The sequence below is a fragment of the Acipenser ruthenus genome, chromosome 59, assembly GCF_902713425.1.
Source record: "Acipenser ruthenus chromosome 59, fAciRut3.2 maternal haplotype, whole genome shotgun sequence".
Lineage (NCBI taxonomy): Eukaryota > Metazoa > Chordata > Actinopteri > Acipenseriformes > Acipenseridae > Acipenser > Acipenser ruthenus.
This window is the reverse complement of record NC_081247.1, coordinates 2,166,053-2,191,367: the sequence shown is the minus strand read 5'-3', so window position 1 is coordinate 2,191,367 and position 25,315 is coordinate 2,166,053. Positions and strand designations below refer to the sequence as shown.

Sequence of the window (25,315 nt, the reverse complement as noted above, 5' to 3'; positions counted from 1 at the left end):
TCCCCCGTCTTGTCGGACCGAGGTCATGAGGCTGGCGCATGATATCCCTTTTGCGGGGCACCTCGGAGCCGAGAAGACGAGGGAACGGATATTGGCTCGATTCTATTGGGTAGGTCTTCATACTGATGTGTCGAGATATGTAGCCACCTGCCCAGACTGCCAGCGAGTAGCGCCGGGTCGAGTGCGCCCCGCCCCTTTGGTCCCACTGCCGATTATTTCCACTCCTTTCGAGCGCATTGCAATGGACATAGTCGGCCCTTTGCTACCTTCTGACTCCGGGTATACGCACATTTTAGTAGTGGTGGATTATGCAACGCGATACCCGGAGGCAGTTCCATTGAGGTCCACTAGTGCCGCTGCAATAGCCACCGAGTTAGCACAGATTATGGCCAGAGTAGGGATCCCCAAGGAGATTTTGACCGATCACGGAACTAACTTTTTGTCCAATACGTTACAGCAGGTGTACAAAATATTAAAAATACGTCCCATCAGGACGTCCGTTTATCATCCACAATCGGACGGTCTGGTGGAACGTTTTAATCAGACCTTAAAGTCGATGCTGAGGCGATTTGTGACACAAGAGCAGAAACATTGGGCATCACTTCTCCCCTACCTCCTTTTTGCAGTGAGAGAAGTGCCGCAGAGTTCAACGGGGTTCTCCCCCTTTGAGCTCCTGTACGGCCGGCAGCCTCGCGGCATTCTCGACCTGCTGAGAGAGGGGTGGGAGGAGCACAAAGGCTCGTCTAAAAATGTAGTGAAGTATGTGCTCCTACTCAGAGATCGCCTGGATTTGGTCGGTCGTTTGGCCCAAGACAACCTCAGATCGGCTCAGCACCGACAAGAGCAGCATTATAACAAAAATGCACGGATTCGAACCTTTCGACCAGGGGACAAGGTAATGCTGCTACTTCCCTCATCAGAGTCAAAACTGTGTGCTAAATGGCAGGGGCCGTATGAGGTGATTCGGGCTATAGGGAAAGTAAATTATGAAATTAGACAGCCCGATCGCCGGAATGAACGTGAAATTTACCACATTAATTTGTTGAAGCCCTGGCAGGCAAGAGAGGTCTTATTTATAGCCCCAGGCAATATGGAGGATGATTTAGGTCCCTGTCCAGAGACCCCGAGCACAAGAGCGATTTCAATGGGGGAACAATTAGTTCCGGATCAGCAAAGAGAGCTGCGTAAGCTTATTGAGGAGTTCAGCGATGTTTTTTCTGATGTGCCCGGCAGGACGAACTTAGTTGAATATGACATTATCTCTCCCCCAGGTGTCACAGTGCGAGAGAGACCGTACCGGATCCCGGAAAGTCGACGAAGTGGCGTTCGCAAAGAGGTACGGGATATGCTCGAGCTTGGAGTGATTGAACCTTCCAGGAGCGAGTGGTGCAGTCCTATTGTAATAGTGGCTAAGAAGGACGGCACCAACCGCTTCTGCGTAGATTTCAGAAAGGTGAATGCTATTGCCAAGTTCGATGCGTATCCCATGCCTCGGGTCGACGAACTTTTAGACAGACTGGGAAAAGCGAGGTTTATTTCCACTCTGGACCTGACGAAGGGATACTGGCAAATCCCTCTAACCCGCAGCTCCAGAGAGAAAACCGCATTTTCAACACCAGAGGGGCTGTTCCACTTTAAAACCATGCCGTTTGGGCTACATGGTGCGCCCGCTGCCTTTCAGAGACTGATGGACCAGGTTTTACGCCCACATCATGAATATGCAGCAGCGTATATTGATGACGTGGTGATTTACAGCTCCACCTGGCGAGAGCATTTGGCTAGGGTTGCAGCCGTTCTTCAGTCTCTAAGGGCAGCCCGGCTGACAGCTAACTTGAGAAAATGTGCGTTTGCCAAAACAGAGACTCAATATTTGGGATTTGTAATGGGAAATGGAAGGGTGAAACCTGTGGTCACCAAAATCCAGGCTTTGGTTGATGCAGCGATCCCCAAAACCAAGACTCAGGTGAGGTCACTACTGGGCTTAGCCGGTTATTACCGCCGCTTCATCCCCGAGTACGCCACAGTGGTTAACCCGTTAGTCGACCTCACCAAAAAGAGTGCTCCAAATTTAATTAAATGGTCAGCTGAGTGTCAGGGGGCGTTTGATACGATTAAGCGTAAACTTTGCCAGGCCCCCACTCTTATTACCCCAGATTTCACCAAGAGATTCATCCTCCACACCGACGCCTCGGATGTAGGTTTGGGTGCAGTCTTGTCCCAAAAAGTAGCTGGAGTAGAACACCCGATATTGTACCTGAGCAAAAAAATGTTACCTCGGGAGCGTAACTACTCCGTAGTCGAAAAAGAGTGTTTGGCCATTAAATGGGCTACTCACTCTTTACGATACTACCTGCTGGGACACTCATTTGATCTTGTCACAGACCACGCCCCACTCCAGTGGTTAAGCACCATGAAGGACAGCAATGCTCGGATAACTCGGTGGTATCTGGCATTGCAGCCCTTCATGTACCACATGGTACACCGTGCGGGGAAAGACCACCAAAATGCGGATTATTTTTCCCGGGAGGGGGGAGCAATGGGAATTTAGCCGAGTGTTCCTTCGGCTCCACTCTGAGCGGTGGGATATGTGACAGAAATACAATGAGTTCTGGTGATAAATCTTCCTCCCGACCTGTGAGGGCGCTAAAGAACGGGAGGAGAAGTATCTGGAAGGGCTGGCCTGACAGTTCGTTTCCGGGACCGGAAAGTGGGTCAGCCTGGAAGGAAGCGAGACTCTGTTGTAAGACCGTATTGATTTGACAGGTAAACAAGGGGCAGCTGCAAGTAATAAGGCAGCTGCAACCGTTTACCTAGATATCATGCGGGATTACATATAGGGGCCAGGGTAACGCTGTTCTTTTCCTTCGTTTGGGTTAAGCCAAGGACCGAGAAGGACGGTATTGTGAAGTGCTGTATTACTCTGTAAAGAGTTGAGTGTGTGTGTGTTTTTGTTTGTTTATTGCTGTACAATAACTGTCTGTGTTTTGAAACCACCAGACAGCTAAAGCACATCCGGAGCTGTCGCCGTGGGCCAGCACAAACCGGATCACCACCTCACAACTGTCACCGAATAAAAAGTGTATTCATTCACCACCAGCACGACTGCACGCACCCGGGACGGGTGAACGTGTTTTTGTTTACTTTGTTCAGGACTGTAAACCTGTGTTTTTCATCCCCGCGCTCTACACATCGTTGTGTATTGCCGGGGCTTATTATTTACGGTCGCTAGACCAGGATTTAAAATAAATAAAAACATTTGTCACTGGATTACCGTTGTCTGCCTGTCACTCCTGCACCGCATCACCGCTACACTTGTTCTCCTTACTAACCACTTTGCCACAGTCTCCCACATGCCTTTTGGCAAAATCCAAACGGGATTTGATATGGGCTTTTTTCAGCAATGGCTTTCTTCTCGCCACTCTTCCATAAAGCCCAGCTTTGTGGAGCGTCCGGGTTATAGTTGTCCCATGGACGGTTTCTCCCATCTCAGCTGTGGATCTCTCCAGCTCCTTCAGAGTTACCATTGGCCTCCTGGTTGCTTCTCTGACTAATGCCCTCCTTACCTGGTCACTGAGTTTTGGTGGACGGCCTTCTCTAGTCAGAGTCGCGGTTGTGCCATATTCTTTTCATTTTTTAATAATGGATTTAACGGTGCTGTTCAAAGTTTGGGATATTTTTTTATAACCCAACCCTGATTGGTGCTCCATTCAACTAATTATATGACTTCTGAAGGCAATTTGTTGCACCAGAGCTTATTTAGGGGTGTCACAGCAAAGGGGGTGAATACTTATGCAATCAAGACTTTTCAGTTTTTTATTTGTAAATAATTTTGAAAAATATGTAGATTTTTTTCCACACTTCGACATTATGGACTATTTTGTGTAGATCAGTGACAAAAAATCTTAATTAAATCCATTTTAATTCCAGGTTGTAACACTACAAAATGTGGAAAAGTCCAAGGGGGGGTGAATACTTATGCAAGGTACTGTGTGTGTGTGTGTGTGTGTATATATATATATATATATATATATATATATATATATATATATATATATATATATATATATATTGAGACAGCAGGGAGGGGGTTAAATGCTCCCTGGAAGAAAACATGTGCGAAAGGTACATTTGTTTAATTTAATTGTATTTGGTTTATTGTTTGATTGTGTTACTTTATTGTTGAATTTAATTTGTTCATTGTTTTATTATTAATTATCCCCTGTACCTGGTAGCTATTGTTAAATTAGAACCAGGTGCAGGGTATTTAAGAGAGGCAGCTAGTCTACTCATGGCTGCTGTGTAGAAGGAGGCAGATGAGGTGTTCTGCTTCCAAGCAGTCTGAAAAAAAGTAAGCTGTGTGAACCTGTGTGTTTGTGTTGTGGTGGCGGATAAACGGCTCAACCGTCCTGCAAGTTAGTCAGGGACTTTTCGTGTATAGTCAGCGCTCCAAAACGGAGTTAGGTTTTTGTTTTGTTTTGTCAGTATTATTAAAAGTGTGTGTAAGCGCTGAACCTCTAACTTCTGTGTGTTGGGTCAGTTTTTAAAGGGGCAAGAACCTGTGTGGTGCGATTCGTTTTACTATATATTATAGCCACACATACACAGCAGTGTGCACATTTATTAGAACACCTCAAGATTTCTCATTTCTATCCTTTATATGTCTACCTTCATGAAAATCTCTGGGTGTGAGCATTTCAATTTCAGTGATATAGAAACAACAGGCACTCGTGTAAAAATGTTAGACCACTTTATGCTTTAATTAGGCATCTTAAACAACTTCCAAAAAGTCTCACGCATTTCACCATTTTTGGCTATGTGTTCCCTTTCTCTTACTATTTTCAATTAAAATAGGGTGGTGGTCAATTCACTGACGCACACAGGAAAACAATGCACCTGTGCCCAGTTTTATTATTTTCTGTTTGATTTATTTTAGCCAGCAGAGGGCGCTGTTGTCTGTGGCCTGAATACCGACAACGGTAAACAGGACCATAGTAATACCAATACAGGTAAACAGTCAAATGCTGGCACACTCACAGGTGCTCTGAAATAATAATAAATAACAAAAGGTGAAAGAAAAAGGGAAAATAAAACACAATCATAAAACTACAAAATAAAGGCACTGCTTACGCAGTGCCCCCACTGCCGCTAAGCTGGTCAGCTCAGGTCTGTCCTACGCTGTTATGCACTATACACTGGGGTGGCCAAGGTTCCCCTTCACATTCACATCCCCATTGTCTTTGATATAGCGGTACTGCAGTTGTGTGCCCTGTTTATATATCTGAGCCCCACACTGCAGAGTCACAGCCTCTCCCTCCCACACTGGACTCACAGGGGTGAATCTCAGAATGGGTTTCCTAAACAGCTCTGGAGAAACACAAGAAAATTATACAGTAAGTAAAAAAAGAGTAAAAAAAAGAGTTAAGTATGGATTTGGTGAACAAGGTCCTCTATCGGGTTGCTAAACAGCTCTGTGGAAACACACAAACTGTAGTCAGGTGTGGTTTATTTTATTCCTTTCTGTTATTGCAGTAGCCACTGGATGACACAGTTCTCTCTCTTTCTGTATCACACTTTTGACTCGCACAGCTACCAAAACATTTACACTAATGTCAATGGGCAGCGTTACAATTTTACACCAGCAATGGCATTAAACTAAAACAAAGGAATATCCAGGTTGCAATAAAAGAGGAAGTAAAATCTGAACCACAGGGACACCCATAATTTTTTTAATCTGTAAAAATCTATAACCCCTCTGCTGTCTAAAATGACTCACCTTTCACAGTCAGTGATACAGAATAACTCCTTTTCTTCAACCCCGTCCCTTCTGCCTCCACCTCACACTGGTAGCTCCCTGTGTCTCTCAGCTCTGCCGCTGGGATTGAGTATGGCTCCCGTGATCGAGCTCCAATCAGATCCCCATTGTCTTTGCTATAGCGGTACTGCAGCCGGGTGCCCTGTTTATATATCTGAGCCCCACACTGCAGAGTCACAGCCTCTCCCTCCCACACTGAGGCACCAGGTAGCACTGTCAGAGTGGGTGTGCTGAACCGCTCTGCAGAAACACAAGTTCAAGTGTAACGCCCTGCATGTTTACAAGAAACACATTACGTTGCCTTAGAGGTGTCCTATTTATTACAGTGTTATATTTCTAAATATACAACAATGCTGTTGTATATTTAGAAATATAACACAAATATAACACTTTTTCTGTAACACACCACTCATTTCAATAACCAGCATTGTTGCAGGAGGTAGTGTGATATGGACACACTGAGATGTATAGAAGAAAAAATCTCTCCCCTGGAGAACGTTCCCAAGTAAAATATTTTTTAAAAAGCTATCCCCTAGTTGATTTACTTATGATGTGGGATTAAAAATATAAAAACTATCGGGATTCTATTGAAAAATATACTGCGATATGGACAACACAGGACACATCAAATGACACTTTGTTGTTTGAACGTAGAACAAAGAGGCAGTGTGGTCCAGTGGTAAAAGAAAAGGGCTTGTAACCAGGAGGTCCCTGGTTCAAATCCCACCTCAGCCACTGACTCACTGTGTGACGCTGAGCAAGTCACTTAACCTCCTTGTGCTCCGTCTTTCGGGTGAGACGTAGTTGTAAGTGACTCTGCAGCTGATGCATAGTTCACACACCCTAGTCTCTGTAAGTCGCCTTGGATAAAGGCGTCTGCTAAATAAACTAATAATAATAGTAGAAGTTTGGTTGAAATTAGATTGTGACATCTAACATCAAGATTAGAATGTCTATTCAAGGTGGGTTTATCAACAGCTACATTTTTGTTGATTTGTCGTTGAACAGAGGTTATATCCCAGCATGATGCACGATGATATCATTTCTGGGAGCCGTTTCCCAAAATATTTGAGTCAAACTGACATGTTTGCTTGTGTATGCTGGGCTAGACCATCGTAAGATCAACGTTTAGGAGCTGCAGTGTTTAGACAAACGAAAATCATACTGAGACCTTCTCTTAATGCAATTGAGAATGAACCTACCTCTCACTGACACCCGCACCTCTGCAGAGTCACCATAGTAAGGGGAGCTTCTCCACCACGCTGTGCACTTGTAGGACCCCTCGTCACTCTTTGAAACACGATGCACACTCAGCTCTGTGTCAGCCTGGGACTGTAACTCTTTATTATCTTTATAAAAGACAACCCTGGTAATATGATAATTATAGCGGACACGACACCTCAGAGTCAGAGCATCTCCCTCAAACACAGGCTGGGTGGGAGTCTGCAGGATCACTCGCTCATCTAAAAAGACAAAAATGCAGTAGCCTCAATATTTGTACATTTGTTACAGCAACTTTCTCAATTGTGTTGTGATTTTCTGACACTGAACAGCACTGTTTCTGGTAAATGGGTGTATGGATCCTGTCACTGTACAGCCCCTAGTAGCCATAGGAGGTAATAACATTGTCAATTCAATTAAAATGTATGGACAATATATCTATCTATATATCTATATATATAATATTATTATTTGTTAGCAGACGCCCTTATCCAGGGCGACTTACAATTGTTACAAGATATCACATTATTTTTACATACAATTACCCATTTATACAGTTGGGTTTTTACTGGAGCAATCTAGGTAAAAGTACCTTGCTCAATATAATATATACTACCGGTCAAAAGTTTTAGAACACCCCCATTTTTTCAGTTTTTATTGAAATTTAAGCACTTCAAGTCCAGTGAATAACCTGAAATGGTACAAAGGTAAGCGGTAAACTGCCAGAGGTTAAAAAAAAAGTTTAGGTTACCAAAAACTGAAAAATAATGTACATTTCAGAGTTATACAAAAAGGCCTTTTTCAGGGAACAAGTAATGGGTTAACAACTTACAGCTGTTCTGCAGCAATGGAAGTAAATTAAGCCTTGAAAGTTGATGCTAACAATTCCTACAGGTGTCCCAACTTTTGTTGATTACTTACAAACCCTCTGTCTGTATAAAAGCAGTGTTGGAACAGACTGTGTTACTACACCCTCTTAAGCATTATTTGGACAGTATTGTACTGCAGGAAGTAGTATATTGCTCTCATAATGGCGAGAAAAAGGCAATTAACAAAGGAAGACAGACAGACTATTATAACCCTTAAAAGTGTAGGTCTTTCCTTTAGAGAAATTGCAAAGAAAGCCAAGGTGTCAGTGAGTACAGTTTCCTACACCATCAAAAGGCACTTGGAAACTGGAGGAAACTCTGACAGGAAGAGGTCTGGCAGACCCAAAGCCACAACAGAATCAGAAGACAAGTTTCTGAGAGTCAACAGCTTGCGTGATAGGCGGCTCACAGGACAAGAGCTTCAAGCACAGCTTAACACTGTTCGAAGTAAGCAAGTCTCAGTTTCAACTGTGAAGAGAAGACTTCGAGCTGCAGGTTTGACAGGTCGAGTGGCAGTAAGAAAGCCATTGCTAAGATGGCAAAATAAGAAAAAGAGGCTTGCCTGGGCCATGAAGCACCGCCAGTGAACTACTGAAGACTGGAAGAAGGTCTTATGGACCGATGAATCAAAATTTGAAATCTTCAGTTCATCACGCAGGGTTTTTGTACGCCGTCGAGTAGGCGAAAGGATGGTTCCTCGGTGTGTGACACCAACTGTCAAACATGGAGGAGGAAGCGTGATGGTCTGGGGCTCTTTTGCTGGATCCAGAGTCGGCGACTTGCACAGAGTGACTGGCACCCTGAACAAAAACTGCTACCACAGCATTTTGCAGCGCCATACAATACCCTCTGGTATACGCTTAGTTGGTCAGGGGTTCATCCTACAGCAAGATAATGACCCAAAACATACCTCCAGGCTATGTCAGAACTACCTTAGAAGAAAAGAACAAGACGGTAGGCTTCAAATCATGGCCAGCACAGTCTCCAGACTTAAACCCCATCGAGCTGGTTTGGGATGAACTGGACAGAAGGGCGAAAGCAAAGCAACCTACAAGTGCAACACATTTGTGGGAACTTCTGCAACAGTATTGGGAAGAACTTTCCGAACAATATTTGATTTCCATTGTAGAAAGAATGCCACGAGTGTGTTCGGCTGTTATATCTGCAAAAGGTGGCTACTTTGATGAGTCAAAAATTTAGATTAAATTTTGTTAAACAAAACGATGCCATGATTTCTTTTTTATCTCCAATTGTTTATTTGTTCTATGCTTTAATTTCAGAGTACAGTGACATTAAACTGCGTAAATTTCAATAAAAACTGGAAAAATGGAGGTGTTCTAAAACTTTTGACCGGTAGTGTATATATTCACACACACAATATACAACATACAATTAATACAAGTGCTTGGGAGTTTCTAATCAACAAGACCCCCTTTGACTGCCTATCTCTCCTACTATATCCAGAGATGTTACTGTTTTGCATGTGATGGTATAATGATTAGCGCTGTCCACTGCGATAACTTGAATGGTGCTGAAAACAGCTGAGATGGCTGTGGCAGTACCCCGGATTTCTCCTGACGTTCAGTCCTGTATATTCAGTGTTGGGGAAGTTACTTTCAACAAGTTACCCGTTACATTTTACTTTTTTACAAAATTTTACCTACTGTAGTTTCAATTATGAAGTATTTACTTCTCTGGCACAGTTTACATTTTACAGAGATATGTTTTTACATATAATGTAATCCATCACCACATTTAGTTACCTGTCTAAACAAGGGAACATTACAGTTCAAAGTTATTGCAAATGTAATCAGCTTACAGTAACGCGTTACATGTGTTACTCCCCAACAGTCACTTCAGTGCACCACCAGTATCATGACTCCCAATTTGCTCCAACCATCAATATACTTACCAGATACTGTTATGTGAATAGGATCACTCAAGATGGATTCTGATAAATAATGATAACCTTTACAGGTATATTCCCCACTGTGGGACACAGCAGCTGTGTTGATTGTGTATTCCTTAGCTGTGATTTCGTTCTCCCCAGCTCGGTACCATTTAAAGTACCAAAAATCATCAGCTGCACATTTCAGTGTGACCTTCTCTCTGACTTCCTACAGCCTGCTGCACTAAGCAATGCTTCTAGTCTGAATTATTATTATTATTATTATTATTATTATTATCCATCCATCCATCATCATTACCCGCTTACTCCTTTACAGGGTCGCGGTGAGCCGGAGCCTAACCCGGCATACACAGGGCGCAAGGCAGGACTACACCCTGGACGGGACGTCAGTCCATCGCAGGGCACCACACACACACTCATACAGAGGGCAATTTAGAATGACCAATCAACCTGGACAGCATGTCTTTGGACTGTGGGAGGAAACCACTGTTCCCGAGGGTCCACCTGCTGTTTGAAATCCAACATGCCAAATAGTACTGTTCAACTATTATGGCTTCCGGTAGACTTTTGCAATATCGTTCTGTAGTTTCTTCGATTACATGATGTTAAATAAAACATCTAAATTATGTTAAATCTAGGCTTTACATGTTTTCACAACCAGTTTCATACACTAACACACACATGATTAAAACGCTGCCATTATTATTATTAATCCTATGTGCAACACTCCCTCACTCCCCCTTCTCATATATTGAATGGTTTGGTCCAGAATCAACTCGTCTCACTGTCCTATTGCCAGCGCTTCAGAGCGAATGAGACTGAGGTTTTGAAACAGAGGTGCATCCGTTTACAAAATAAGATGTGTAAGGCCACAGGTACCCTTTACTTGTTTGTTGAGTTTTATCTTTTAAATAAATGTTTAGCTTATTTTATCTACATTATTTCTTATATATGGGTCTAAAATATTAAATTACTACATCTAATTGTAAAACGTTAATACAGGTTCCCTTCTTATTCACACCTGTTGTTCCAGACCAGGCGCGCTATATTCAAACTTTTTTCATTATTTATCTCTCAAGGGTTTCTTATGGTTATTGTATTTTGCTTATTTGTATGGGTTATACACATGGATATCTCCATATATTATCTTTTTGCTGAAAGAGATGGTAAACATTTTAAAAGGATAAAATAAACACATTTCTCACTTACAAAATGAAAAGAGAATGTTACTGTCAATCTTATGGAGTCCCAGTTATATACAGATATGTCATGATTTACTGAATATGATTTTCAGGCAGCTTTTTTTTCCAATTTATTTTTTAAAAACTGAAAACAAAATGTCTGCCGCAAAAACAAAGATTTTTTTTCTGATGAAAGATTAGACCCTCGCGAAAAAGGATATTTTGTCACGAGGCCAATTCCTTTAAGATCAAACATCTAACTACAAGAGATGTACCGAGCATGCTCAGAACCAACATTTAAAAATCCCTGTAACTCAGGAACAGATTCATATTTTTTCACCAAAACAGAAAAAGGCACTATTTTGGGCCAGTCCCCTTGTGCCATAAAATTGTCAAACAAAAATTCCAAACTGTTTGGGAGCTGCAGACTGACAAAAAATAAATACAAAAAACACAATCTCGTAATCCCCATATCCGAGCAGAGAGCTCTAACCAAAGGGTTAATTAGTCAAGATTAACATGTACTCCAGATCTTTAGCCACTGATGATATAGACACCTATAAAACCTGCTGGATATTGGCTCTCCAGGACCAGGGTTGGCTACCCCTGTGCTAGGACAACTTAAGGAACAGGAACGTGTCCTCACAAGACCCGCCCCTCAATCAAAGAGGTCCTAGCAACACACCCTCGCTCAACCTCTTTATGTCAGACCCCTGATTGACAGGCGGGTCAAAACAGGGTTTCCAACCCACTCCCCAACCACAGGATCACGCATGCGCCCGATAGCCAGCACAGATCTCCCCTTGTCACAGTCCCTTAGACTACTGGGACACTATCACCCTTCCTTAAATGCGCTTTATTTGCTCTTATCTGCCCCCTATTTTACTGCATTTAATCCTGTACTTCAGAGTACTGTAATCTGCCAAGTGTTTAATCTGTAGTATTTTGTATTTAATCATATCCTGATGTAACTATCACTGTCAATGTTATCTGCTGTATTATTGAATTGTATTTTGTCACACTTGTACTTACTTGAACCAAAGTCATTGTATTTATCTTGCTCTTATTGTATTACTTGTACTGTAACACTTGAAATGTATTTGCTTACGATTGTAAGTCGCCCTGGATAAGGGTGTCTGCTAATAAATAAATAATAATAATAATAATAATAATACTTTTACACTGAAGATGATTGTCACATTATGTGTGTGAAGCGGTTTGGGATCTTTGTAATGAAAGGCGCTATAGAAATGTGAATTGTTGTTCTCATATTTTAGATGACTTACCTGATACTCTCAGTGTAAGAGCATCGCTTGTTTTAGAGTACGATGGGTTACCTTTCCTTTCACCTTTACAGGTATATTCTCCACTGTGGCCTTTAGTAGCAAAGCTAATTGTATATTTGTCACCATCTATCCTGCTGTAGTAATCCTGGGTTGCTGAAACTTTCGACCCATCTTTGTACCATGTGAATCTCCAGTCAGTGTAATCCCCCTGAACCTCACATCTCAGTGTCACGCTCTCTGATTTGAATATCTGTGCAGGCTCCAGTGTCAGGACAGCCTGGGGTCGTTCTGTAGAGACAGAGAAGGAAGTGCATACTTAAATAACAAAAACAAAATGTCAACTAGGTTATTTAATATATATTTCAAAAATCAATATTCTGTTTACAATGGCTATGCAACACGAGTACATTCATTCTCCCTACCATACAGTTTATTGGGTGTGGTCGCGCTCCATGCTCAATTCTGGCTCATTTTTTTTTTCCTGGTGCTGTTTCCCAAAAGATGCGTTTAAAACAAATCTTGTTCAGATGTTAAAAGCAATTGATGTCGATATTTCAGAGTTAAGAAAAACAAATAACTATATTTCTTTAGCGATCTATACAGTGTGCACCCTAACCTTGAAAATATTTCCCACTTTAGCTCAATTTGTGACCTTGAAACTAACTATTCTTTTTCTTTCCAACGGAGATCAGATAAGTGTGTTTCTAAAAACGTTACTGTCATTTAAAAAAAAACAAAAAAAAAAAAAACAGGTAAATGCATATTAACAATTATGTGAAATGTTTGTATTAGAGATGGCAGCGGCTACATTCTTTATCACAAGGGGTTAATGAAGTTTGGAATGCAAGGTTATAACGTGGTGCTGAGAGAAAGAGAGTAGATTAATTTACTGTACCTCTCACTGACACCCGCACCTCTGCAGAGTCACCCAGGTAGGAGCTCCATCCCCACGCTGTGCACTTGTAGGACCCCTCATCACTCTTTGAAACACGAGCCACACTCAGCTCTGTGCCAGCCTGGGACTGTAACTCTTTATCTTTATAAAAGACAACCCTGGTAATATGATAATTATAGCGGTCACGACACTTCAGAGTCAGAGCATCTCCCTCAAACACAGGCTGGGTGGGAGTCTGCAGGATCACTCGCTCATCTAAAAAGACAAAAACGCAGTAGCCTCAACATTTGTACATTTGTTACAGCAACTTTCTCAATTGTGTTGTGATTTTCTGACACTGAACAGCACTGTTTCTGGTAAATGGGTGTATGGATCCTGTCACTGTACATCCCCTAGTAGCCATAGGAGGTAATAACATTGTCAGTTCAATTACAATGTATGGACAATCTCTCTCTCTCTCTCTCTCTCTAATATTATTATTATTATTTTTTCTTAGCAGACGCCCTTATCCAGGGCAACTTACAATTGTTACAAGATATCACATTATTTTTACATACAATTACCCATTTATACAGTTGGAATTTTACTGGAGCAATCTAGGTAAAGTACCTTGCTCTCTCTATATATATATATATATATATATATATATATATATATATATATATATATATATATATATATATACACACACACACATACAATTAATACACAATATACAATTAATACAAGTGCTTGGGAGTTTATAATCAACAAGACCCCCTTTGACTGCCTATCTCTCCTACTATATCCAGAGATGTTACTGTTTTGCATGTGATGGTATAATGATTAGCGCTGTCCACTGTGATAACTTGAATGGTGCTGAAAACAGCTGAGATGGCTGTGGCAGTACCCCGGATTTTTCCTGAAGTTCAGTCCTGTATATTCAGTGTTGGGGATGTTACTTTCAACAAGTTACCCGTTAAATGTTACTTTTTTACAAAATTTTACCTACTGTAGTTTCAGTTATGAAGTATTTACTTCTCTGGCACAGTTTACATTTTACAGAGATATGTTTTTACATATAATGTAATCCATCACCACATTTAGTTACCTGTCTAAACAAGGGAACATTACAGTTCAAAGTTATTGCAAATGTAATCAGCTTACAGTAACGCGTTACATGTGTTACTCCCCAACAGTCACTTCAGTGCACCACCAGTATCATGACTCCCAATTTGCTCCAACCATCAATATACTTACCAGATACTGTTATGTGAATAGGATCACTCAAGATGGATTCTGATAAATAATGATAACCTTTACAGGTATATTCCCCGCTGTGGGACACAGCAGCTGTGTTGATTGTGTATTCCTTAGCTGTGATTTCGTTCTCCCCAGCTCGGTACCATTTAAAGTACCAAAAATCATCAGCTGCACATTTCAGTGTGACCTTCTCTCTGACTTCCTATAGCCTGCTGCACTAAGCAATGCTTCTAGTCTGAATTATTATTATTATTATTATTATTATTATTATTATTATTATTATTATTATTATTATTATTATTATTATTATCCATCCATCCATCATCATTACCCGCTTACTCCTTTACAGGGTCGCGGTGAGCCGGAGCCTAACCCGGCATACACAGGGCGCAAGGCAGGACTACACCCTGGACGGGACGTCAGTCCATCGCAGGGCACCACACACACACTCATACAGAGGGCAATTTAGAATGACCAATCAACCTGGACAGCATGTCTTTGGACTGTGGGAGGAAACCACTGTTCCCGAGGGTCCACCTGCTGTTTGAAATCCAACATGCCAAATAGTACTGTTCAACTATCATGGCTTCCGGTAGACTTTTGCAATATCGTTCTGTAGTTTCTTCGATTACATGATGTTAAATAAAACATCTAAATTATGTTAAATCTAGGCTTTACATGTTTTCACAACCAGTTTCATACACTAATACACACATGATTAAAACGCTGCCATTATCATTATTAATCCTATGTGCAACACTCCCTCACTCCCCCTTCTCATATATATTGAATGGTTTGGTCCAGAATCAACTCGTCTCACTGTCCTATTGCCAGCACTTCAGAGCGAATGAGACTGAGGTTTTGAAACAGAGGTGCATCCGTTTACAAAATAAGATGTGTAAGGCCACAGGTACCCTTTACTTGTTTGTTGAGTTTTATCGTTTAAATAAATGTTTAGCTTATTTTATCTACATTATTTCTTATATATGGGTCTAAAATATTAAATTATTACATCTAATTGTAAAACGTTAATACAGGTTCCCTTCTTATTCACACCTGTTCCAGACCAGGCGCGCTATATTCAAACTTTTTTCATGATTTATCTCTCAAGGGTTTCTTACGGTTATTGTATTCTTTGCTTATTTGTATGGGTTATACACGTGGATATCTCCATATATTATCTTTTTGCTGAAAGAGATGGTACAGCTATGGCCACAACTTTTGCATGACCTACATTTTTTTTTGGATTGAGACAAAAAGTTTATTTATTTATCTTTAATATAAATAGCTGTAAGTCTAGTTGCTTTACAGTAATACCTCAATACCGGATTGTCTGAATTTGTAATCAATTGGTACACTTGTTCGCCCTTTCAAATACCGTACCTACTAGCGATAAACTGCTGTCCTGTTGAGTTTATGGGGAAACAGGGACTGCAGGAGGCGTGGTAGGGTTGAAGGGGGGGGGGGGGGGGGTAGATAATAGCAACCCCTCACTTATCACTACACTACTGACTACAACCATTAAAATATTGAATATATAAAATGTAATACACCATTAGCATTTTTAACTTGAACAGCAATTGCAATGTAAGGGAGGTTCCTCACACTGCTGCCCTGGGAAATGCTGTCTGTCTCGGGCAAACCTCTCCCGAGGACTCGGCGGTGGCTGTCCACATTCATTTTTCTTTTTTCGTGAGAATAATTCATTTTTTTGTGAGACATGCAGCGACTAAACATTTTAAAAGGATAAAATAAACACATTTCTCACTTACAAAATGAAAAGAGAATGTTACTGTCAATCTTATGGAGTCCCAGTTATATACAGATATGTCATGATTTACTGAATATGATTTTCAGGCAGCTTTTTTTTCAATTTATTTTTTAAAAACTGAAAACAAAATGTCTGCCGCAAAAACAAAGATTTTTTTTCTGATGAAAGATTAGACCCTCGCGAAAAAGGATATTTTGTCACGAGGCCAATTCCTTTTTTAAGATCAAACATCTAACTACAAGAGATGTACTGAGCATGCTCAGAACCAACATTTAAAAATCCCTGTAACTCAGGAACAGATTCATATTTTTTCACCAAAACAGAAAAAGGCACTATTTTGGGCCAGTCCCCTTGTGCCATAAAATTGTCAAACAAAAATTCCAAACTGTTTGGGAGCTGGAGACTGACAAAAAAAAAAATACAAAAACACAATCTCGTAATCCCCATATCCGAGCAGAGAGCTCTAACCAAAGGGTTAATTAGTCAAGATTAACATGTGCTCCAGATCTTTAGCCACTGATGATGTAGACACCTATAAAACCTGCTGGATATTGGCTCTCCAGGACCAGGGTTGGCTACCCCTGTGCTATGACAACTTAAGGAACAGGAACGCGTCCTCACAAGACCCCTCAACCAATCAAAGAGGTCCTAGCAACACACCCTCTCTCAATCTCTTTGTGTCAGCCCCCTGATCGACAGGCGGGTCAAAACACGGTTTCCAACCCCCTCCCCATCCACAGGATCACGCATGCGCCCGATAGCCAGCACAGATCCCCTTGTCACAGTCCCTTAGACTACTTTTACACTGAAGATGATTGTCACATTGTGTGTGTGAAGCGGTTTGGGATCTTTGTAATGAAAGGCGCTTTGGAAATGTGAATTGTTGTTGTTCTCATTTTAGATGACTTACCTGATACTCTCAGTGTAAGAGCATCGCTTGTTTTAGAGTACGATGGGTTACCTGTCCTTTCACCTTGACAGGTATATTCTCCACTGTGGTCTTTAGTAGCAGAGCTAATTGTGTAGCTGTCACCATCTGTACTGCTGTAGGAATACTGGGTTACTGGAGCATTCCTCCCAGCTTTGTACCATGTGAATCTCCAGTCAGTGTAATCCCCTGGAACCTGACATCTCAGTGTGACTCTCTCTGATTTGAATATCTGTGTCCATGCAGGCTCCAGCGTCAGGACAGCCTGGGGTCGTTCTGTAGAGACAGAGAAGGAAGTGCATACTTAAATAACAAAAACAAAATGTCAACTAGGTTATTTAATATATATTTCAAAAATCAATATTCTGTTTACAATGGCTATGCAACACGAGTACATTCATTCTCCCTACCATACAGTTTATTGGGTGTGGTCGCGCTCCATGCTCAATTCTGGCTCATTTTTTTTTTCCTGGTGCTGTTTCCCAAAAGATGCGTTTAAAACAAATCTTGTTCAGATGTTAAAAGCAATTGATGTCGATATTTCAGAGTTAAGAAAAACAAATAACTATATTTCTTTAGCGATCTATACAGTGTGCACCCTAACCTTGAAAATATTTCCCACTTTAGCTCAATTTGTGACCTTGAAACTAACTATTCTTTTTCTTTCCAACGGAGATCAGATAAGTGTGTTTCTAAAAACGTTACTGTCATTTAAAAAAAAACAAAAAAAAAAAAAACAGGTAAATGCATATTAACAATTATGTGAAATGTTTGTATTAGAGATGGCAGCGGCTACATTCTTTATCACAAGGGGTTAATGAAGTTTGGAATGCAAGGTTATAACGTGGTGCTGAGAGAAAGAGAGTAGATTAATTTACTGTACCTCTCACTGACACCCGCACCTCTGCAGAGTCACCCAGGTAGGAGCTCCATCCCCACGCTGTGCACTTGTAGGACCCCTCATCACTCTTTGAAACACGAGCCACACTCAGCTCTGTGCCAGCCTGGGACTGTAACTCTTTATCTTTATAAAAGACAACCCTGGTAATATGATAATTATAGCGGTCACGACACTTCAGAGTCAGAGCATCTCCCTCAAACACAGGCTGGGTGGGAGTCTGCAGGATCACTCGCTCATCTAAAAAGACAAAAACGCAGTAGCCTCAACATTTGTACATTTGTTACAGCAACTTTCTCAATTGTGTTGTGATTTTCTGACACTGAACAGCACTGTTTCTGGTAAATGGGTGTATGGATCCTGTCACTGTACATCCCCTAGTAGCCATAGGAGGTAATAACATTGTCAGTTCAATTACAATGTATGGACAATCTCTCTCTCTCTCTCTCTCTCTAATATTATTATTATTATTTTTTCTTAGCAGACGCCCTTATCCAGGGCAACTTACAATTGTTACAAGATATCACATTATTTTTACATACAATTACCCATTTATACAGTTGGAATTTTACTGGAGCAATCTAGGTAAAGTACCTTGCTCTATATATATATATATATATATATATAATATATATATACACACACACATACAATTAATACACAATATACAATTAATACAAGTGCTTGGGAGTTTATAATCAACAAGACCCCCTTTGACTGCCTATCTCTCCTACTATATCCAGAGATGTTACTGTTTTGCATGTGATGGTATAATGATTAGCGCTGTCCACTGTGATAACTTGAATGGTGCTGAAAACAGCGAAGATGGCTGTGGCAGTACCCTGGATTTCTCCTGACGTTCAGTCCTGTATATTCAGTGTTGGGGAAGTTACTTTCAAGTTACCCGTTACATTTTACTTTTTTACAAAATTTTACCTACTGTAGTTTCAGTTATGAAGTATTTACTTCTCTGGCACAGTTTACATTTTACAGAGATATGTTTTTACATATAATGTAATCCATCACCACATTTAGTTACCTGTCTAAAAAAGCTCTGATTTCGTTCTCCCCAGCTCGGTACCATTTAAAGTACCAAAAATCACCAGCTGCAGATTTCAGTGTGATTTTATCACCAGTAAATATGACAGCCCAGGGGGGGTCCAGGGTCAATACAGCCTTAGCTGGCTTATCTGAAAGAAGGAGTTTTAATTTTTTTTAAGTCTAGTTTTTAAAAATCCTTAAAATAAAACCTTCTCTCTTACTTCCTACAGCCTGCTGCACTAAGCAATGCTTCTAGTCTGAATTATTATTATTATTATTATTATTATTATTATTATTATTATTATTATGGCCCTCATTAAAAAAAAATGGGGAGCCTTATGCACTGATGGTGTTTGTCTGTTACACTGGTCCAATTGTGATGAAACTCGCTCAGGACATTCCTTAGCACAAGTTATTGAGAGTATCAGAATCTGGAGGTGTGTGGAGGCCGTCTGTCTGTCACACCATTTGATACTTGGTTATTGGTGAAAACACTGAGATGAGTTTATGACTTAATATGTGCAAGATAATTAATATTGATAAATAATTAGCTTTAATTGAGAAATACAGTCCGAGTCATGCAACTGTCTGAATCATGTTTGGTGTTCACTGCTGTATTTAGCTTGCTACTATTCGATTAATTTTTTTGCCAAATCGATAATGAATATCGACGTTTATTTTAGAAAGAATTAACATTTTTTTCGATCCTTATTTTTCAATTCAAGCAGAGAACATGTGAAATCAACCTTTATGCTTTAAAAAAAACAGACTTTTTATGCATTGAGAAACGTCTCATTTAGCGAAACCCCTTTATCATATTCAGCATGCAACAAAACCATGGGGGAGGGGGGGCATAGTGTTTATTTTCCCACACTGCTGTAAAAAAAAATGTTCCGTTACCTGCGAGATCTGCAAATGGGATCAGTGCAAAAAATACTGGAAAGAGAGAGAAAGAAAGAGGAATACATTCTGTTAGATTCATGTGTTGCATCTTCAAATGTCTTTTTTTTTTACCTTTCATCAAAACTTCATTGTGAGGGTTAGGCGCAAACAATCAGACAAAAACCCATCCACTGGCGCTCCATCTTAAACCCCATCCACTGGCGCTCCATCTTAAACCCCATCCACTGGCGCCCCATCTTAAACCCCATCCACTGGCGCTCCATCTTAAACCCCATCCACTGGCGCTCCATCTTAAACCCCATCCACTGGCGCTCCATCTTAAACCCCATCCACTGGCGCTCCATCTTAAACCCCATCCACTGGCGCTCCATCTTAAACCCCATCCACTGGCGCTCCATCTTAAACCCCATCCACTGGCGCTCCATCTTAAACCCCATCCACTGGCGCTCCATCTTAAACCCCATCCACTGGCGCTCCATCTTAAACCCCATCCACTGGCGCTCCATCTTAAACCCCAGCCTCTACAGGGCTGAACACACAGCCCGGTGCAGCCTTTTATACACACCTGCATCATTATGCAAAATTGAACAATTGATTAGTTGATTGGATCACCAATCAAGGTCCCCAGTTTCTCCATTCCATCCACATTCTCACATGGAATGCAAGTATTTTAAACAAGATTCAAAATGAATCCTTTTCTTTGTCATTTAATATACACACAATTGACAAAGACATCTCTTAAACATGCATACCAAAAATAAACAAATATGAAGATAAAAACAGTCCTGTTGTTGCTGGTGTGGGTGGAATTATACACATGTACTGTATACTGCAGAATGTGAGTGAAGGAAAACAAGCACCGGTACAACATAGGTTAACACAAAATAAATCACAAAAATAAATTATTTACAAGGGACCAAAAACAAAGTACACAGAAAGAGTACTTGACACTGCAAACACAAGTCAAAAAACGAAGTTAGAAAGGCCAAGAGAGAGATAGAAATCAATATTGCTAAGGGGGCTAAAACCAATTCCAAAATGTTTTTCCAATATTATAACAGCAAGAGAACAGTCAAAGAGGAGGTTAAATGTCTAAGAGACACAAATGCAAAATCATAGACAAAGAAAAAAAATAGCAAATATATTAAATGATTACTTTTCACAGGTTTTTACAAAGGAGGACACGGACAACATGCCCCACATGTCGACCTGTTCCTATCCAGTTTTAAATAACTTTAGCATAACAGAGGCAGAAGTGTTAAAGGGACTAGGAGCTCTTAAAATAAACAAATCCCCTGGGCCGGATGAGATCCTCCCAATAGTACTCAAAGAAATGAAAGAAGTTATTTACAAACCGCTAACCAAGATCATGCAACAGTCTCTTGACACAGGGGTTGTACCGACAGACTGGAAAATAGCAAATGTAATACCGATCCACAAAAAGGGAGACAAAACCGAACCAGGTAACTACAGACCAATAAGCCTGACTTCTATTATATGTAAACTTATGGAAACTATAATAAGATCTAAAATGGAAAATTACCTATATGGTAACAATATCCTGGGAGACAGTCAGCATGGTTTTAGGAAAGGGAGATCGTGTCTAACTAACCTACTTGACTTTTTTGAGGATGCAACATCGACAATGGATAATTGCAAAGCATACGACATGGTTTATTTTTTTGACAAAGTCCTGCATAAAAGATTAATTCTCAAACTGAACGCAGTAGGGATTCAAGGAAATGCATGCACATGGATTAGGGAGTGGTTAACATGTAGAAAACAGAAAGTACTGATTAGAGGAGAAACCTCAAAATGGAGTGAGGTAACCAGTGGTGTACCACAGGGATCAGTATTAGGTCCTCTGCTATTCCTAATCTACATTAATGATTTAGATTCTGGTATAGTAAGCAAACTTGTTAAATTTGCAGACGACACAAAAGTAGAAGGAGTGGCAAACACTGTTGCAGCAGCAAAGGTCATTCAAAATGATCTAGGCAGCATTCAGAACTGGGCAGACACATGGCAAATTACATTTAATAAAGCAAAGTGTAAAGTATTGCATGCAGGCAATAAAAATGTGCATTATAAATATCATATGGGAGAAACTGAAATTGAAGAAGGGAACTATGAAAAAGACCTAGGAGTTTATGTTGACTCAGAAATGTCTTCCTCTAGACAATGTGGGGAAGCTATAAAAAAGGCCAACAAGATGCTCGGATATATTGTGAGAAGTGTTGAATTTAAATCAAGGGAAGTAATGTTAAAACTTTACAATGCATTCGTAAGACCTCACCTAGAATATTGTGTTCAGTTCTGGTCACCTCATTACAAAAAGGATATTGCTGCTCTAGAAAGAGTGCAAAGAAGAGCAACCAGAATTATCCCGGGTTTAAAAGGCATGTTGTATGCAGACAGGCTAAAAGAATTTAATCTATTCAGTCTTGAACAAAGAAGACTACACGGTGATCTGATTCAAGCATTCAAAATCCTTAAAGGTATAGACAATGTCAACCCAGGGGACTTTTTTGACCTGCAAAAAGAAACAAGGACCAGGGGTCACAAATGGAGATTAGATAAAGGGGCATTCAGAACAGAAAATAGGAGGTACATTTTTACACAGAGAATTGTGAGGGTCTGGAACCAACTCCCCAGTAATGTCCTGCGGCGGTATGGGGGGCTCGGATCGGCAGGAAGAATGGACGTTAAACCAGCCAAGCATGGTCTCCTCCAATGACATTGAAATGCAACTAAATCCTGTATCTGTACTGCAGTGTTGACTTTGATATCCCAGCTGCCCTAGCGGTCTGGCGGTTGCGCAGAAGAAAAACAAGAAATATGTTTGTTAGACCTGCTTTGCGGGCTTGCAGGGAAAAAAATCGATCTTCTCTGTGTTGGTCAGAACAATTTCTTGTGAGCGTTTGCGCAATTTATTCTGGGGAGGCTTAGCCCCCCCCCCATCCCCCATCTCCCATCCCCCATCCTCCATCCTCTTATACGCGTCGCCTATGCGTAGTAGACGTTTAATACTGACATCATACAGAAAATGCACCTTTAGTGAGACTTGTTCAAAAAGTCCCAGAGGAAAAATATATATAAGTGACTTTTAAAAACAGCAGAAATCACTCCTGCTGAAACAGCATTAAATAACACTTGACACACATTCTGGGATATGAAACAGGAAACATGAAATATGAAGAGAACATATCCATTCATAAATCTTGAAGCATTTTCATTTTCATTTCAAAAGCAAGCGACACTCAACCAACTTATCCAATTCTGAGCCTCCTTCAAAGTTTTAGTCTCTTCCTGTTCACTAGTCATTACTCCAAGTCTGGTTAATCGTTCCTGGTTCCTGCTGTTTCTAAGCCATGTATTGGTTGTGTCTCCAGTTAAACCAAGAGGTTTTGAATAAAAAGCTTTAGCATACAGTGTTATTCTGGTTAAGATATATATTTTTTAATATGTCAAATAAAAGTTATTTTACTAAAAAGTTGCATACCGACAGTCAAGACACACGCTCGAACTCATGTAAAAAATAATTCTGTAATATGCGATGTCTAAACTAATGAAGAACAAATCTACCATTCCACGTGTCTGCACTCCAGTTTCGTTGCGCTTCTTTGCTCAGACTGAACAATTCAAAATGGGTGATAAGCAGGAGCGTCATTTCAAGAAAAAAAAGGATCTGTGTCAGGATTGAACTTTCTGTGTCAAAAATAGCATCATGAGTGAGAAAAAACAGGCAGTAATTGAGCATGTTTATAACGATAGTGTCCTGCGCTTTGTCAACGATTTTGACAGAACAAACGCGGGGAGTACATAACCAGAAAACCACACTGGAGCCGCAGGAAGATATCAAACATTTAGGCAGCGCAGCACCCAAACAAAGGAGCCCAACAATGTGGATTGTATGTTTTCTAATTCATATTGTATTGCTTTTTAATATACCCTCTAATAACAATAGATTTTTCAGTTAATCTGTCTGCATACAATCAATGCATATTAAAGTTTATCACAATGTTTCACAAATGCCACAGTCAATAGATACATTTTTAACTCTGATATGCTGGTATTAAATAAATTGGAACAAAAGTGGTCACAGTAAAAGGATACAATAACTTTGGGTAACTCATATATAAATACATATAGTATATTGATATCATTTAGTTAAAATCCATATCCATAAAATAAGAAGACGCTCTATTTCAGTAAATTCAGAGTCCTTATCTAAAAAAGCATAGCTCACTTATTCCAAGTTAATAACATCCAGTACTGTGTTCTTCCAAAGTGCTAAAACTGGGTGTACTACCATAGAATCAACCCATGCCATCTACAGAACATCATTTTACATATACATTTTAAATTTAAACCACCATTAGAACCACTGTGTAAATGTGAAGGATTAGTTACTACAACACTTCATATTAGCTGCTCATGTCTAATTTACTTTGAGTTGTTGGGATCACAAGTTTTTGAAGATTCTGATCAATGTTAATTAGATTGCTGAATGACAAGCTTGGTTTCTTCTCACCCAAACTAAGCTGCATTCATTAGTGGAGACTGAGTAAATTGTTGATACTCATTACATCGATATATATTGTAACTCCTGAATGTGTCTAAGACTTTTTGCACAGCAGTATATATATATCTGTAGTCACATTGCATTGAACAAATTACTTGTTTACTTACATATCAGAATGAGATGTTTTGTGGAGCCCATATTTCTTTCTTTCGTTCTCTTTCTTTCCTTTCTATATTTAATTCATGTCTGTCTTCTCTTAATTTGTTGTTGTTTTAATTTGATTCTGAGCAGCTGCACTCATCAAGGGAAGTGTGATTAGAAGGCGTGAAGACATGATTTCCCCTTTTCTTCACCGTGATCTGGGTGCCAGTAAATTACACACATTACCACACCGCAGCATCGCTAGGGATCCATCACGCGGACAGAACCCCAGCACCAGGGTGCCTTTCCAGGCCTTACATTTCAAACAGTCCCCCTGAGGTTCCATCTCCATAGTTTTATATATTATACAGCAGTGGCACTGTGGTCAAGAGGTTTGTAGTGCACAGGTGTAACGGTCACTCTGCACAACTGAGAGGCAGCTGCACTGTCCTCCCTAAGGAGATACTACTGGCCCTATTCCTATAGCTAAATAAGCCAGCAAGAGTGACAGACAGCAGAAGCAGGGACGTCGGAGGAGTCAATTTCACAAGGAACAGGTTTATTGTTGTGAACAATAATGTCAACAAATGAAAAACAAAAGCAAAAGCAGGACAAAACAGGTTAGTATAAAGCTGGTACAGGTTAGTATAAAGCTGGTACAGGTTAGTATAAAGCTGGTACAGGTTAGTATAA

At 40.4% G+C, this 25,315-nt stretch overlaps 1 protein-coding gene across 4 annotated transcripts in view; it reads right to left on the bottom strand.

The window, feature by feature from the left end:
- The window catches only part of LOC117966171 (Fc receptor-like protein 3), a 43,050-nt gene extending 18,261 nt beyond the window's left edge, over positions 1–24,789 (bottom strand). Inside the window, exons 1-8 of one of the 4 annotated variants that reach the window (XM_059018305.1) lie at positions 24,649–24,789; positions 19,954–19,989; positions 17,998–18,252; positions 17,097–17,390; positions 13,174–13,428; positions 12,279–12,566; positions 7,015–7,275; positions 5,774–6,052 (exon numbers count right to left, since the gene is read on the bottom strand). In XM_059018305.1, coding sequence (XP_058874288.1) covers positions 5,774–6,052; positions 7,015–7,275; positions 12,279–12,566; positions 13,174–13,428; positions 17,097–17,390; positions 17,998–18,252; positions 19,954–19,989; positions 24,649–24,679 — 1,699 coding nt within the window. In that variant the 5' untranslated portion in view covers positions 24,680–24,789. The remainder of the gene's footprint in view (positions 1–5,773; positions 6,053–7,014; positions 7,276–12,278; positions 12,567–13,173; positions 13,429–17,096; positions 17,391–17,997; positions 18,253–19,953; positions 19,990–24,648) is intronic. The other 3 variants (XM_059018304.1, XM_059018307.1, XM_059018306.1) reach the window with 3 other exon arrangements.
- Positions 24,790–25,315: the final 526 nt, after the last annotated feature.